This window comes from Oncorhynchus keta, chromosome 1 (genome assembly GCF_023373465.1).
Source record: "Oncorhynchus keta strain PuntledgeMale-10-30-2019 chromosome 1, Oket_V2, whole genome shotgun sequence".
NCBI classification, from domain to species: Eukaryota; Metazoa; Chordata; class Actinopteri; order Salmoniformes; family Salmonidae; genus Oncorhynchus; species Oncorhynchus keta.
In genome coordinates, this window is record NC_068421.1 from 92,952,429 (window position 1) to 92,969,047 (window position 16,619).

At 50.6% G+C, this 16,619-nt stretch overlaps 1 protein-coding gene across 4 annotated transcripts in view; it reads left to right on the plus strand.

The window, feature by feature from the left end:
- The window catches only part of dzip1l (DAZ interacting zinc finger protein 1-like), a 75,996-nt gene that overhangs the window by 12,457 nt on the left and 46,920 nt on the right, over nucleotides 1-16,619 (plus strand). For all 4 annotated transcript variants that reach the window (XM_052465994.1, XM_052465990.1, XM_052465993.1 and 1 more), the window contains exons 2-3: nucleotides 4,013-4,284; nucleotides 4,513-4,805. In XM_052465994.1, the coding sequence (XP_052321954.1) occupies nucleotides 4,059-4,284; nucleotides 4,513-4,805 (519 nt within the window). In that variant the 5' untranslated portion in view covers nucleotides 4,013-4,058. The remainder of the gene's footprint in view (nucleotides 1-4,012; nucleotides 4,285-4,512; nucleotides 4,806-16,619) is intronic.

Sequence of the window (16,619 nt, forward strand, 5' to 3'; positions counted from 1 at the left end):
TAATTGTCATCAGAGGGCTAATATAATTACTATACATGCCAGTCTCTCTTGGTTAAGAGTCGAGGAGAGACTGACTGCATCAATTCTTTATTTTTTCATAAGAAACATTAATGTGTTGAAAATCCCGAATTGTTTGCATAGTGAATTTAGACATAGCTCTGACACACATCCTTATCCCACCAGACATGCCACCAGGGCACTTTTCACAGTCCCCAAATCCAGAACAAATTCAAGAAAACATACAGTATTATATAGAGCCCTTATTGCTTGGAACTTCCATCTCATCTTGCTAAAATAAACAGTAAACCTGGTTTCAAAAACCAGATAAAGCAACACCTCACGCCTCTCCCCTATTGGACCCAGATAGTTTGTGTGTATGCATGCATTGATATGTAGGCCTTTAAAAACAATGATGTAGTTCTTTCCTTTGAGCTGTTATTGTCTATTGATGTTCTGCATTATGTTTCATGTTTTGGAAGAGAAGCTGCTGCTTTTGCAACAGCTAATGGAGATCCTAATAAAATACACCCCCCCCAAAAAAAAAAAAATACCCTTGGCGTTGCTAGCTAGCGCCTCCCTCATATCAACTGCCACACACGACCAGTGAAATCCCTCTTGAAAGGAAGGCGGTGTTGTTCTCTCACCTGTTGAAAGGATAGCAACAAGGATGCAGCAACAATCCTGTTTGTTTGTGTTTTGTAAGGCCAGGCTACAGGAACAATGGATTCTTATGAGCTGATCTGTTTACATCATTAACTCCAAGGAGACAAGTCTATGAAGCTGCACTGAACACCAGTACTGTGCAGTGTGCAGTCATTCTGCAGTCAGATTACTGCACCTGTTCAGTGCCCTCCAAGCTCGTCATCAAGCTCGAGACCCTGGGTCTCGACCCCGCCCTGTGCAACTGGGTACTGGACTTCCTGACGGGCCCCCCCCAGGTGGTGAGGGTAGGCAACAACATCTCCTCCCCGCTGATCCTCAACACGGGGGCCCCACAAGGGTGCGTTCTGAGCCCTCTCCTGTACTCCCTGTTCACCCACGACTGCGTGGCCACGCACGCCTCCAACTCAATTATCAAGTTTGCGGACGACACAACAGTGGTAGGCTTGATTACCAACAACGACGAGACTGCCTACAGAGGAGGAGGTGAGGGCCCTCGGAGTGTGGTGTCAGGAAAATAACTTCACACTCAACGTCAACAAAACTAAGGAGATGATTGTGGACTTCAGGAAACAGCAGAGGGAACACCCCCTATCCACATCGATGGAACAGTAGTGGAGAGGGTAGTAAGTTTTAAGTTCCTCGGAGTACACATCACAGACAAACTGAATTGGTCCACCCACACAGACAGCATCGTGAAGAAGGCACAGCAGCGCCTCTTCAACCTCAGGAGGCTGAAGAAATTCGGCTTGTCACCAAAAGCACTCACAAACTTCTACAGATGCACAATCGAGAGCATCCTGTCGGGCTGTATCACCGCCTGGTACGTCAACTGCTCCGCCCACAACCGTAAGGCTCTCCAGAGGGTAGTGAGGTCTGCACAACGCATCACCGGGGGCAAACTACCTGCTCTCCAGGACACCTACACCACCCGATGTCACAGGAAGGCCATAAAGATCATCAAGGACATCAACCACCCGAGCCACTGCCTGTTCACCCCGCTATCATCCAGAAGGCGAGGTCAGTACAGGTGCATCAAAGCTGGGACCGAAAGACTGAAAAACAGCTTCTATCTCAAGGCCATCAGACTGTTAAACAGCCACCACTAACATTGAGTGGCTGCTGCCAACACACTGACTCAACTCCAGCCACTTTAATAATGGGAATTGATGGGAAATGATGTAATGATGTAAATTATGTAAAATATATCACTAGCCACTTTAAACAATGCTACCTAATATAATGTTTACATACCCTACGTTATTAATCTCATATGTATACGTATATACTGTACTCTATATCATCTACTGCATCCTTATGTAATACATGTATCACTAGCCACTTTAACTATGCAACTTTGTTTACATACTCATCTCATATGTATATACTGCACTCAATACCATCTACTGTATCTTGCCTATACCGCTCTGTACCATCACTCATTCATATATCTTTATGTACATATTCTTTATCCCCTTACACTTGTGTCTATAAGGTAGTAGTTTTGGAATTGTTAGCTAGATTACTTGTTGGTTATTACTGCATTGTCGGAACTAGAAGCACAAGCATTTCGCTACACTCGCACTAACATCTGCTAACCATGTGTATGTGACAAATACAATTTGATTTGATTTGATTTGTACATAGCCCATCTATAATTTAGCCCAAACAACTACCCCTTCCCCTACTGTATTTATTTATTTATTTTGCTCCTTTGCATCCCATTATTTCTATCTCTACTTTGCACATTCTTCCACAGCAAATCTACCATTCCAGTGTTTTACTTGCTATATTGTATTTACTTTGCCACCATGGCCTTTTTTTGCCTTTACCTCCCTTATCTCACCTCATTTGCTCACATTGTATATAGACTTATTTTTCTACTGTATTATTGACTGTATGTTTGTTTTACTCCATGTGTAACTCTGTGTTGTTGTATGTGTCGAACTGCTTTGCTTTATCTTGGCCAGGTCGCAATTGTAAATGAGAACTTGTTCTCAACTTGCCTATCTGGTTAAATAAAGGTGAAATAAATAAATACAACATTCTTCTCCAGGTGTTTATTGATACAAGATGAGTTATTACCCCAGGTTAATGTTTGAGTCCAAGGTGAAGAAGCCTCTATCCAGAGCATCCCAAACATGCTCAATGGGTGACATGTCTGGTGAGTATGCAGGCCATGGAAGAACTGGGACATTTTCAGCTTCCAGGAATTGTGTGCAGATCCTTGCGACATGGGGCTGTGCATTATCATGCTGAAACATGAGGGGATGGTGGTGGATGAATGGCATGACAACGGGCCTTAGGATCTCGTCACGGGATATTTGCATTCAAATTGCCATTGATAAAATGTACATTTTAGTTGTCCTTAGCTTGTTCCTGCCCACACCATAACCCCACCGCCACCATGGGGCTCTCTGTTCACAACGTTGACATCAGCGAAACGTTCGCCCACACTACGCCATACACTCTATCTGCCATCTGCCCAGGACAGATGAAATCGGGATTCATCCATGGAGAACACACTTCTCCAACGTGCCAGTGGCCATCGAAGGTGAGCATTTGCCCACTGAAGTCACCGAACTGCAGTCCGGTCAAGACCTTGGTGAGGACAACGGGTATATGAGCTTCCCAGAGATTGTTTCTGACAGTTAGTGCAGATATTCTTCGGTTGTGAAAACCCACTGTTTCATCAGCTGTCCGGGTGACTGTTCTTAGACGATCCCGCAGATGAATAAGCCGGATGTGGAGGTCCTGGACTGGTGTGGTTACAAGGGGTCTGCGGTAGTGAGGCCGGGCTGGACGTACTGCCACATTTTTGAAAATGACCTTTTAAGGCGGCTTATGGTAGACAAATGAACATTAAATTATCTGGCAACAGCTCTGGTGAATATTCCTGCAGTCAAAACTTGAGACATCTGTGGTATTGTGTTGTGTGACAAAACGGCGCATTTTAGAGAGACTATTATTGTCCCCCAGCACAAGGTGCACCTGTGTAATGATCATGCTGTTTAATCAACTTGATATGTAACACCTGTCAGGTGGATGGAGTATCTTGGCAAAGGAGAAATGCTCACTAACAGGGGATGTAAACAAATTTGTGCACAAAATTTCGAGAGAAATATGCTTTTTATTGCGCATATGGAACATTTCTGGGATATTTTTATTTCAACTCGTGAAACATTGGACCAACACTTTGCATGTTGCATTTTATTTTTGTTCGGTGTTAATAGGGTTCTCTTTCTTTCTTTCTTTCTTTCTTTCTTTCTTTCTTTCTTTCTTTCTTTCTTTCTTTCTTTCTTTCTTTCTTTCTTTCTTTCTTTCTTTCTTTCTTTCTTTCTTTCTTTCACAGCAGCATCTCCTCCAAGTGCAACTACCCTACCTCATTCTACACCACCATGCCTGGCCAGTTCAGAACCCCCAGTGACCCTCCTGTGTCCGGCCTCCTCTCTTTCCCCTCCTCCTGGAGCTCTGGCCCCCTGCAGCCCCTACGTTTCCGAGCCCGAACTCAATCCATGGACTGGCGGCGCCTCTCTGCCCTGGATGTGGATCACGTGGCCAGGGAGATGGACGTGGTCGTACTGCAGGAGTACATATCTGCTGTCACCTTCTGTGATGTCACAGGTAACAGAGCAGGGTTGGTCCTGGGGTCAAATTCCATTTCACTTCAGTCAATTGAAAAGCAATGATTTCAATTGAAACTGTCCTGACTTTTGTCCATTTTTGTGTGTGAACCTCCCATTTAATTAATTATTATTATTATTATTATTTTTTACTTCATTGCTTATTGGTTTAATGCACCAAACAAGGACTGTTTACATTTAAAATTGACCCCCAACTGCATCCCTGAAGGCGAGAGGTGTCCCTACTGCCGTAGCCCTGCTGACCCGGCCCTTGTCAACCTACTACGTATGTCCCAGCTCAGCACAGAGTACCTGCTGCACTGTCAGGACTACCTGAGCTCCCAGGTGTCTGGGCTAGAGGACCGTCTACAGGGGGTCCTCTCTAAGGCAGACCGAGAGGGAGAGGAGAGGGCCAGGCTGGACTCTGAGCTACAGGCCACTAAACAGGAGAGCAAACTCAGGAAGAAGATGCTAGCCACACAGCAGCTTCTACTACAGGCTAGCTTCAACAACTACCACAAGGTAAACGTTATCTTTGGACCACACCCTTTTTACATCCGGATGAACCATCAAATGATATTCTTTTATTTCTACCCATCAACTCACTTCTGCGCTTTAATGCTGTCTTGAATTTATTCTTTCCAATTGGCTTGTGATACTTGGGTTTAGTATCAAGTGAGCATATTTGTAAATGTCAGTTTGATGAGCTCACAATGTCGTTAAACCCGTTTGTCCACCTGACCAATAATTTAATTGCTATTACAGTTGAAGTCGGAAGTTTACATACACTTAGGTTGGAGTCAAATAAAACTCGTTTTTCAACCACTCCCCAAATTTCCTGTGAACAAACTATAGTTTTGGCAAGTCGGTTAGGACATCTACTTTGTCCATGACATAAGTCATTTTTTCCAACAATTGTTTACAGACAGATTATTTCACTTATAATTCACTGTGTCACAATTCCAGTGGGTCAAAAGTGTACATACACTAAGTTGACTGTGCCTTTAAACAGCTTGGAAAATTCCAGAAAATTATGTCACGCTTTAGAAGCTTCTGTTAGGCTGATTGACATCATTTGAGTGAGTCAATTGGAGGTGGACCTGTGGATGTATTTCAAGGCTTACCTTCAAACTCTGTGCCTCTTTGCTTGACATCATGGGAAAATCAAAAGAAATCAGCCAAGACGTCAGAAAAAAATTGTAGACCTCCACAAGTCTGGTTCATCCTTGGGAGCAATTTCCAAACTCGTTCTTCTGTACAAACAATAATACGCAAGTATAAACACCATGGGACCACGCAGCTGTCATACCGCTCGGGATGGAGACGCGTTTTGTCTCCTAGAGATGAACGTACTTTGGTGCGAAAAGTACAAATCAATCCCAGAACAACAGCAAAGGACCTTGTGAAGATGCTGGAGGAAACAGGTACCAAAGTATCTATTTTCACAGTAAGATCGAGTCCTATATCAACATAACCTGAAAGGCCGCTCAGAAAGGAAGAAGCCACTGCTCCAAAACGGCCATAAAAAAGCCAGACTACAGTTTTCAACTGCACATGAGGACAAAGATGGTGCTTTTTGGAAAAATGTCCTCTGGTCTGATGAAACAAAAATAGAACTGTTTGGCCATAATGGCCATCATTATGTTGGAGGAAAAAGGGGGAGACTTGCAAGCCGAAGAACACCATCCCAACCGTGAAGCACGGGGGTGGTAGTATCATGTTGGAGGGGTGCTTTGATGCAGGAGGGACTGATGCACTTCACACAATAGATGGCTTCATGAGGAAGGAAAATTATGTGGATATATTGAAGCAACATCTCAAGACATCAATCAGGAAGTTAAAGCTTGGTCGCAAACGGGTCTTCCAAATGGACAATGACCTCAAGCACACATCTAAAGTTGTGGCAAAATGGCATAAGGACAACGAAGTCAAGGTATTGGAGTGGCCATCACAAAGCACTGACCACAATCCCATAGAAAATTTGTGGGCAGAACTAAAAAGCGTGTGCGAGCAAAGAGGCCTACAAACCTGACTCAGTTACACCAGCTCTGTCAGGAGGAATGGGCCAAAATTCACCCAATTTATTGTGGGAAGCTTGTGGAAGGCTACCCAAAACATTTCACCCAAGTTAAACAATTTAAAGGCAATGCTACCAAATACTAATTGAGTGTATGTAAACTCCTGACCCACTGTGAATGTGATGAAAGACATGAAAGCTGAAATAAATTATTCTCTCTACTATTATTCTGACATTTCACATTTTTAAAATAAAGTGGTGATCCTAACTGACCTAAGACGGGGAATTTCTACTAGGATTAAATGTCAGGAATGTATTTGGCTAAGGTGTATGTACACTTCTGACTTCAACTGTCATTGTCACAGTTTCGTTTAAGTAAATGCCCCATGAAATGTTTAAACTCTGCAGTCTGTAAGAATGACGGAAAACACTAAGCCATTATGAATGCCCGTTCTTCTGACAGCTGACCATCTCTATACCCTCCACCCTGACCATCTCTGTACCCTCCACCCTGACCATCTCTGTACCCTCCACCCTGACCATCTCTGTACCCTCCACCCTGACCATCTCTGTACCCTCCACCCTGACCATCTCTGTACCCTCCACCCTGACCATCTCTGTACCCTCCACCCTGACCATCTCTATACTGTACCCTCCACCCTGACCATCTCTATACTGTACCCTCCACCCTGACCATCTCTATACTGTACCCTCCACCCTGACCATCTCTATACCCTCCACCCTGACCATCTCTGTACCCTCCACCCTGACCATCTCTGTACTGTACCCTCCACCCTGACCATCTCTGTACCCTCCACCCTGACCATCTCTATACCCTCCACCCTGACCATCTCTGTACCCTCCACCCTGACCATCTCTGTACCCTCCACCCTGACCATCTCTGTACCCTCCACCCTGACCATCTCTATACTGTACCCTCCACCCTGACCATCTCTGTACCCTCCACCCTGACCATCTCTGTACCCTCCACCCTGACCATCTCTGTACCCTCCACCCTGACCATCTCTGTACCCTCCACCCTGACCATCTCTATACCCTCCACCCTGACCATCTCTGTACCCTCCACCCCCTGACCATCTCTGTACCCTCCACCCTGACCATCTCTGTACCCTCCACCCTGACCATCTCTGTACCCTCCACCCTGACCATCTCTATACTCTCCACCCTGACCATCTCTGTACCCTCCACCCTGACCATCTCTATACCCTCCACCCTGACCATCTCTGTACTGTACCCTCCACCCTGACCATCTCTATACTGTACCCTCCACCCTGACCATCTCTATACTGTACCCTCCACCCTGACCATCTCTATACCCTCCACCCTGACCATCTCTGTACCCTCCACCCTGACCATCTCTGTACCCTCCACCCTGACCATCTCTGTACCCTCCACCCTGACCATCTCTATACCCTCCACCCTGACCATCTCTATACCCTCCACCCTGACCATCTCTGTACCCTCCACCCTGACCATCTCTGTACCCTCCACCCTGACCATCTCTATACCCTCCACCCTGACCATCTCTATACCCTCCACCCTGACCATCTCTGTACCCTCCACCCTGACCATCTCTATACCCTCCACCCTGACCATCTCTATACCCTCCACCCTGACCATCTCTATACCCTCCACCCTGACCATCTCTGTACCCTCCACCCTGACCATCTCTGTACCCTCCACCCTGACCATCTCTGTACCCTCCACCCTGACCATCTCTGTACCCTCCACCCTGACCATCTCTATACCCTCCACCCTGACCATCGCTATACCCTCCACCCTGACCATCTCTATACTCTCCACCCTGACCATCTCTGTACCCTCCACCCTGACCATCTCTGTACCCTCCACCCTGACCATCTCTGTACTGTACCCTCCACCCTGACCATCTCTCTACCCTCCACCCTGACCATCTCTATACTGTACCCTCCACCCTGACCATTTCTATACTGTACCCTCCACCCTGACCATCTCTGTACCCTCCACCCTGACCATCTCTGTACCCTCCACCCTGACCATCTCTATACCCTCCACCCTGACCATCTCTGTACCCTCCACCCTGACCATCTCTGTACCCTCCACCCTGACCATCTCTGTACCCTCCACCCTGACCATCTCTATACTCTCCACCCTGACCATCTCTATACCCTCCACCCTGACCATCTCTGTACCCTCCACCCTGACCATCTCTGTACCCTCCACCCTGACCATCTCTGTACCCTCCACCCTGACCATCTCTATACTTCCACCCTGACCATCTCTATACTTCCACCCTGACCATCTCTGTACCCTCCACCCTGACCATCTCTATACCCTCCACCCTGACCATCTCTGTACCCTCCACCCTGACCATCTCTGTACCCTCCACCCTGACCATCTCTATACTGTACCCTCCACCCTGACCATCTCTATACCCTCCACCCTGACCATCTCTGTACCCTCCACCCTGACCATCTCTATACTGTACCCTCCACCCTGACCATCTCTGTACCCTCCACCCTGACCATCTCTGTACCCTCCTCCCTGACCATCTCTGTACCCTCCACCCTGACCATCTCTACCCTCCACCCTGACCATCTCTGTACCCTCCACCCTGACCATCTCTGTACCCTCCACCCTGACCATCTCTATACTGTACCCTCCACCCTGACCATCTCTGTACCCTCCACCCTGACCATCTCTATACTCTCCACCCTGACCATCTCTGTACCCTCCACCCTGACCATCTCTATACCCTCCACCCTGACCATCTCTGTACCCTCCACCCTGACCATCTCTATACCCTCCACCCTGACCATCTCTGTACCCTCCACCCTGACCATCTCTATACCCTCCACCCTGACCATCTCTATACTGTACCCTCCACCCTGACCATCTCTATACTGTACCCTCCACCCTGACCATCTCTGTACCCTCCACCCTGACCATCTCTGTACCCTCCACCCTGACCATCTCTACACTGTACCCTCCACCCTGACCATCTCTATACTGTACCCTCCACCCTGACCATCTCTGTACCCTCCACCCTGACCATCTCTGTACCCTCCACCCTGACCATCTCTATACCCTCCACCCTGACCATCTCTATACCCTCCACCCTGACCATCTCTGTACCCTCCACCCTGACCATCTCTATACCCTCCACCCTGACCATCTCTGTACCCTCCACCCTGACCATCTCTGTACCCTCCACCCTGACCATCTCTATACCCTCCACCCTGACCATCTCTGTACCCTCCACCCTGACCATCTCTGTACCCTCCACCCTGACCATCTCTGTACCCTCCACCCTGACCATCTCTGTACCCTCCACCCTGACCATCTCTGTACCCTCCACCCTGACCATCTCTATACTGTACCCTCCACCCTGACCATCTCTGTACCCTCCACCCTGACCATCTCTGTACCCTCCACCCTGACCATCTCTATACTTCCACCCTGACCATCTCTGTACCCTCCACCCTGACCATCTCTATACCCTCCACCCTGACCATCTCTGTACCTCCACCCTGACCATCTCTATACCCTCCACCCTGACCATCTCTGTACCCTCCACCCTGACCATCTCTATACCCTCCACCCTGACCATCTCTATACTGTACCCTCCACCCTGACCATCTCTATACTGTACCCTCCACCCTGACCATCTCTGTACCCTCCACCCTGACCATCTCTGTACCCTCCACCCTGACCATCTCTATACTGTACCCTCCACCCTGACCATCTCTATACTGTACCCCTCCACCCTGACCATCTCTGTACCCTCCACCCTGACCATCTCTGTACCCTCCACCCTGACCATCTCTATACCCTCCACCCTGACCATCTCTATACCCTCCACCCTGACCATCTCTGTACCCTCCACCCTGACCATCTCTATACCCTCCACCCTGACCATCTCTGTACCCTCCACCCTGACCATCTCTGTACCCTCCACCCTGACCATCTCTATACCCTCCACCCTGACCATCTCTGTACCCTCCACCCTGACCATCTCTGTACCCTCCACCCTGACCATCTCTGTACCCTCCACCCTGACCATCTCTGTACCCTCCACCCTGACCATCTCTGTACCCTCCACCCTGACCATCTCTGTACCCTCCACCCTGACCATCTCTGTACCCTCCACCCTGACCATCTCTGTACCCTCCACCCTGACCATCTCTATACTGTACCCTCCACCCTGACCATCTCTATACTGTACCCTCCACCCTGACCATCTCTATACTGTACCCTCCACCCTGACCATCTCTATACCCTCCACCCTGACCATCTCTGTACCCTCCACCCTGACCATCTCTATACTGTACCCTCCACCCTGACCATCTCTGTATCCTCCACCCTGACCATCTCTATACCCTCCACCCTGACCATCTCTGTACCCTCCACCCTGACCATCTCTGTACCCTCCACCCTGACCATCTCTGTACCCTCCACCCTGACCATCTCTGTACCCTCCACCCTGACCATCTCTGTACCCTCCACCCTGACCATCTCTGTACCCTCCACCCTGACCATCTCTGTACCCTCCACCCTGACCATCTCTGTACCCTCCACCCTGACCATCTCTATACCCTCCACCCTGACCATCTCTGTACCCTCCACCCTGACCATCTCTGTACCCTCCACCCTGACCATCTCTGTACCCTCCACCCTGACCATCTCTGTACCCTCCACCCTGACCATCTCTGTACTCTCCACCCTGACCATCTCTGTACCCTCCACCCTGACCATCTCTGTACCCTCCACCCTGACCATCTCTATACTGTACCCTCCACCCTGACCATCTCTATACTGTACCCTCCACCCTGACCATCTCTGTACCCTCCACCCTGACCATCTCTATACCCTCCACCCTGACCATCTCTGTACCCTCCACCCTGACCATCTCTGTACCCTCCACCCTGACCATCTTTGTACCCTCCACCCTGACCATCTCTATACCCTCCACCCTGACCATCTCTATACCCTCCACCCTGACCATCTCTGTACCCTCCACCCTGACCATCTCTGTACCCTCCACCCTGACCATCTCTATACCCTCCACCCTGACCATCTCTATACCCTCCACCCTGACCATCTCTGTACCCTCCACCCTGACCATCTCTATACCCTCCACCCTGACCATCTCTGTACCCTCCACCCTGACCATCTCTATACCCTCCACCCTGACCATCTCTGTACCCTCCACCCTGACCATCTCTGTACCCTCCACCCTGACCATCTCTGTACCCTCCACCCTGACCATCTCTGTACCCTCCACCCTGACCATCTCTGTACCTCCACCCTGACCATCTCTATACCCTCCACCCTGACCATCTCTATACTTCCACCCTGACCATCTCTGTACCCTCCACCCTGACCATCTCTGTACCTCCACCCTGACCATCTCTGTACTGTACCCTCCACCCTGACCATCTCTCTACCCTCCACCCTGACCATCTCTATACTGTACCTCCACCCTGACCATTTCTATACTGTACCCTCCACCCTGACCATCTCTGTACCCTCCACCCTGACCATCTCTGTACCCTCCACCCTGACCATCTCTATACCTCCACCCTGACCATCTCTGTACCCTCCACCCTGACCATCTCTGTACCTCCACCCTGACCATCTCTGTACCCTCCACCCTGACCATCTCTATACTCTCCACCCTGACCATCTCTATACTCTCCACCCTGACCATCTCTGTACCCTCCACCCTGACCATCTCTGTACCCTCCACCCTGACCATCTCTGTACCCTCCACCCTGACCATCTCTATACTCTCCACCCTGACCATCTCTATACTCTCCACCCTGACCATCTCTGTACCCTCCACCCTGACCATCTCTATACCCTCCACCCTGACCATCTCTGTACCCTCCACCCTGACCATCTCTGTACCCTCCACCCTGACCATCTCTATACTGTACCCTCCACCCTGACCATCTCTATACCCTCCACCCTGACCATCTCTGTACCCTCCACCCTGACCATCTCTATACTGTACCCTCCACCCTGACCATCTCTGTACCCTCCACCCTGACCATCTCTGTACCCTCCACCCTGACCATCTCTGTACCCTCCACCCTGACCATCTCTGTACCCTCCACCCTGACCATCTCTGTACCCTCCACCCTGACCATCTCTGTACCCTCCACCCTGACCATCTCTATACTGTACCCTCCACCCTGACCATCTCTGTACCCTCCACCCTGACCATCTCTATACTCTCCACCCTGACCATCTCTGTACCCTCCACCTGACCATCTCTATACCCTCCACCCTGACCATCTCTATACCCTCCACCCTGACCATCTCTGTACCCTCCACCCTGACCATCTCTATACCCTCCACCCTGACCATCTCTGTACCCTCCACCCTGACCATCTCTATACTGTACCCTCCACCCTGACCATCTCTATACTGTACCCTCCACCCTGACCATCTCTGTACCCTCCACCCTGACCATCTCTGTACCTCCACCCTGACCATCTCTACACTGTACCTCCACCCTGACCATCTCTATACTGTACCCTCCACCCTGACCATCTCTGTACCTCCACCCTGACCATCTCTGTACCTCCACCCTGACCATCTCTATACCCTCCACCCTGACCATCTCTGTACCCTCCACCCTGACCATCTCTGTACCTCCACCCTGACCATCTCTGTACCCTCCACCCTGACCATCTCTGTACCCTCCACCCTGACCATCTCTATACTCTCCACCCTGACCATCTCTATACCCTCCACCTGACCATCTCTGTACTTCCACCCTGACCATCTCTATACTCTCCACCCTGACCATCTCTGTACCCTCCACCCTGACCATCTCTATACCCTCCACCCTGACCATCTCTGTACCCTCCACCCTGACCATCTCTGTACCCTCCACCCTGACCATCTCTATACCCTCCACCCTGACCATCTCTATACCCTCCACCCTGACCATCTCTGTACCCTCCACCCTGACCATCTCTATACTGTACCTCCACCCTGACCATCTCTGTACCCTCCACCCTGACCATCTCTGTACCCTCCACCCCTGACCATCTCTGTACCCTCCACCCTGACCATCTCTATACCCTCCACCCTGACCATCTCTGTACCCTCCACCCTGACCATCTCTGTACCCTCCACCCTGACCATCTCTATACTTATACCATCTCTGTACCCTCCACCCTGACCATCTCTATACTCTCCACCCTGACCATCTCTGTACCCTCCACCCTGACCATCTCTATACCCTCCACCCTGACCATCTCTGTACCTCCACCCTGACCATCTCTATACCCTCCACCCTGACCATCTCTGTACCCTCCACCCTGACCATCTCTATACCCTCCACCCCTGACCATCTCTATACTGTACCCTCCACCCTGACCATCTCTATACTGTACCCTCCACCCTGACCATCTCTATACTGCGCCCTCCACCCTGACCATCTCTGTACCCTCCACCCTGACCATCTACACTGTACCCTCCACCCTGACCATCTCTATACCACCTGACCATCTCTGTACCCTCCACCCTGACCATCTCTATACTCCACCCTCCACCCTGACCATCTCTGATATCTCTGTACCCTCCACCCTGACCATCCTATACCCTCCACCTGACCATCTCTGTACCCTCCACCTGACCATCTCTGTACCCTCCACCCTGACCATCTCTGTACCCTCCACCCTGACCATCTCTGTACCTCCACCTGACCATCTCTATCCACCCTGACCATCTCCCCTCCACCCTGACCATCTCTGTGTCCTCCACCCTGACCATCTCTATACTGTACCCTCCACCTGACCATCTCTGTACCCTCCACCTGACCATCTCTGTACCCTCCACCCTGACCATCTCTGTACCCTCCACCTGACCATCTCTGTACCTCCACCCTGACCATCTCTATACTACCCTGACCATCTCTGTACCTCCACCCTGACCATCTCTGTACCCTCCACCCTGACCATCTCTGTACCCTCCACCCTGACCATCTCTGTACTTCCACCCTGACCATCTCTCTGTACCCTGTACCCTCCACCCCTGACCATCTCTGTATACTCCACCCTGACCATCTCTGTACCCTCCACCCTGACCATCTCTGTACCCTCCACCCTGACCATCTCTATACCCTCCACCCTGACCATCTCTATACTCCACCTGACCATCTCTGTATCCACCTGACCATCTCTGTACCCTCCACCCTGACCATCTCTATACCTCCACCTGACCATCTCTGTACCCTCCACCTGACCATCTCTGTGCCCTCCACCCTGACCATCTCTATACCCTCCACCCTGACCATCTCTGTACCCTCCACCCTGACCATCTCTATACTGTACCCTCCACCCTGACCATCTCTATACTGTACCCTCCACCTGACCATCTCTGTATCTGTACCCTCCACCCCTGACCATCTCTGTACCTCCACCTGACCATCTCTGTACCTCCACCCTGACCATCTCTATACTGTACCTCCACCCTGACCATCTCTATACTATACTCCTCCACCCTGACCATCTCTATACTGTGCCCTCCACCTGACCATCTCTGTACCCTCCACCCTGACCATCTATACTGTACCCTCCACCCTGACCATCTCTATACCTCCACCCTGACCATCTCTATACTGACCATCTCTATACCCTCCACCCTGACCATCTCTATACTGTACCTCCACCCTGACCATCTCTATACTGTACCCTCCACCTGACCATCTCTGTACCCTCCACCTGACCATCTCTATACTGTACCCTCCACCCTGACCATCTCTATACTGTACCCTCCACCCTGACCATCTCTACCACCCTCCACCCCGACCATCTCTGTACCCTCCACCCTGACCATCTCTATACTCCACCCTGACCATCTCTGACCACCTCCATCTCTGTACCTCCACCCTGACCATCTCTATACCCTCCACCTGACCATCTCTGACCACCTGACCATCTCTGTACCCTCCACCCTGACCATCTCTGTACCTCCACCCTGACCATCTCTGTACCCTCCACCCTGACCATCTCTGTACCCTCCACCCTGACCATCTCTATACTGTACCTCCACCCTGACCATCTCTATACCACCTGACCATCTCTGTACCCTCCACCCTGACCATCTCTGTACCTCCACCCTGACCATCTCTATACTGTACCCTCCACCCTGACCATCTCTGTACCCTCCACCCTGACCATCTCTATACTGTACCCTCCACCCTGACCATCTCTATACTGTGACCATCTCTGTACACCCTGACCATCTCTATACTCTCCACCCTGACCATCTCTATACCTCCACCCCTCCACCCTGACCTGACCATCTCTGTGCCCTCCACCCTGACCATCTCTATACCCTCCACCCTGACCATCTCTATACCCTGACCATCTCTATACCCTCCACCCTGACCATCTCTATACTGTACCCTCCACCCTGACCATCTCTGTACCCTCCACCCTGACCATCTCTGTACCTCCACCCTGACCATCTCTATACTGTACCTCCACCCTGACCATCTCTATACTGTACCTCCACCCTGACCATCTCTGTACCCTCCACCCTGACCATCTCTGTACCCTCCACCTGACCATCTCTGTACCCTCCACCTGACCATCTCTGTACCCTCCACCCTGACCATCTCTGTACTGTACCTCCACCCTGACCATCTCTGTACCCTCCACCCTGACCATCTCTGTACCCTCCACCTGACCATCTCCACCCTGACCATCTATACTCTCCACCCTGACCATCTCTGTACCTCCACCCTGACCATCTCTATACCCTCCACCCTGACCATCTCTATACTGACCATCTCTGTACCCTCCACCCTGACCATCTCTATACTCCACCCTGACCATCTCTATACTGTACCCTCCACCCTGACCATCTCTGTACCCTCCACCTGACTCTCTGTACTGTACCTCCACCCTGACCATCTCTACTGTACCTCCACCCTGACCATCTCTGTACCCTCCACCCTGACCATCTCTATACTCCACCCTGACCATCTCTGTACCCTCCACCCTGACCATCTCTGTACCTCCACCCTGACCATCTCTGTACCCTCCACCCTGACCATCTCTATACTGTACCCTCCACCCTGACCATCTCTATACCCTCCACCCTGACCATCTCTGTACCCTCCACTCTGACCATCTCTGTACCCTCCACCCTGACCATCTCTGTACCCTCCACCCTGACCATCTCTATACCCCTCCACCTGACCATCTCTGTACTGTACCCTCCACCCTGACCTCCATCCTCCATCTCTGACCCTCCACCCTGACCATCTCTGTACCCTCCACCCTGACCATCTCTAT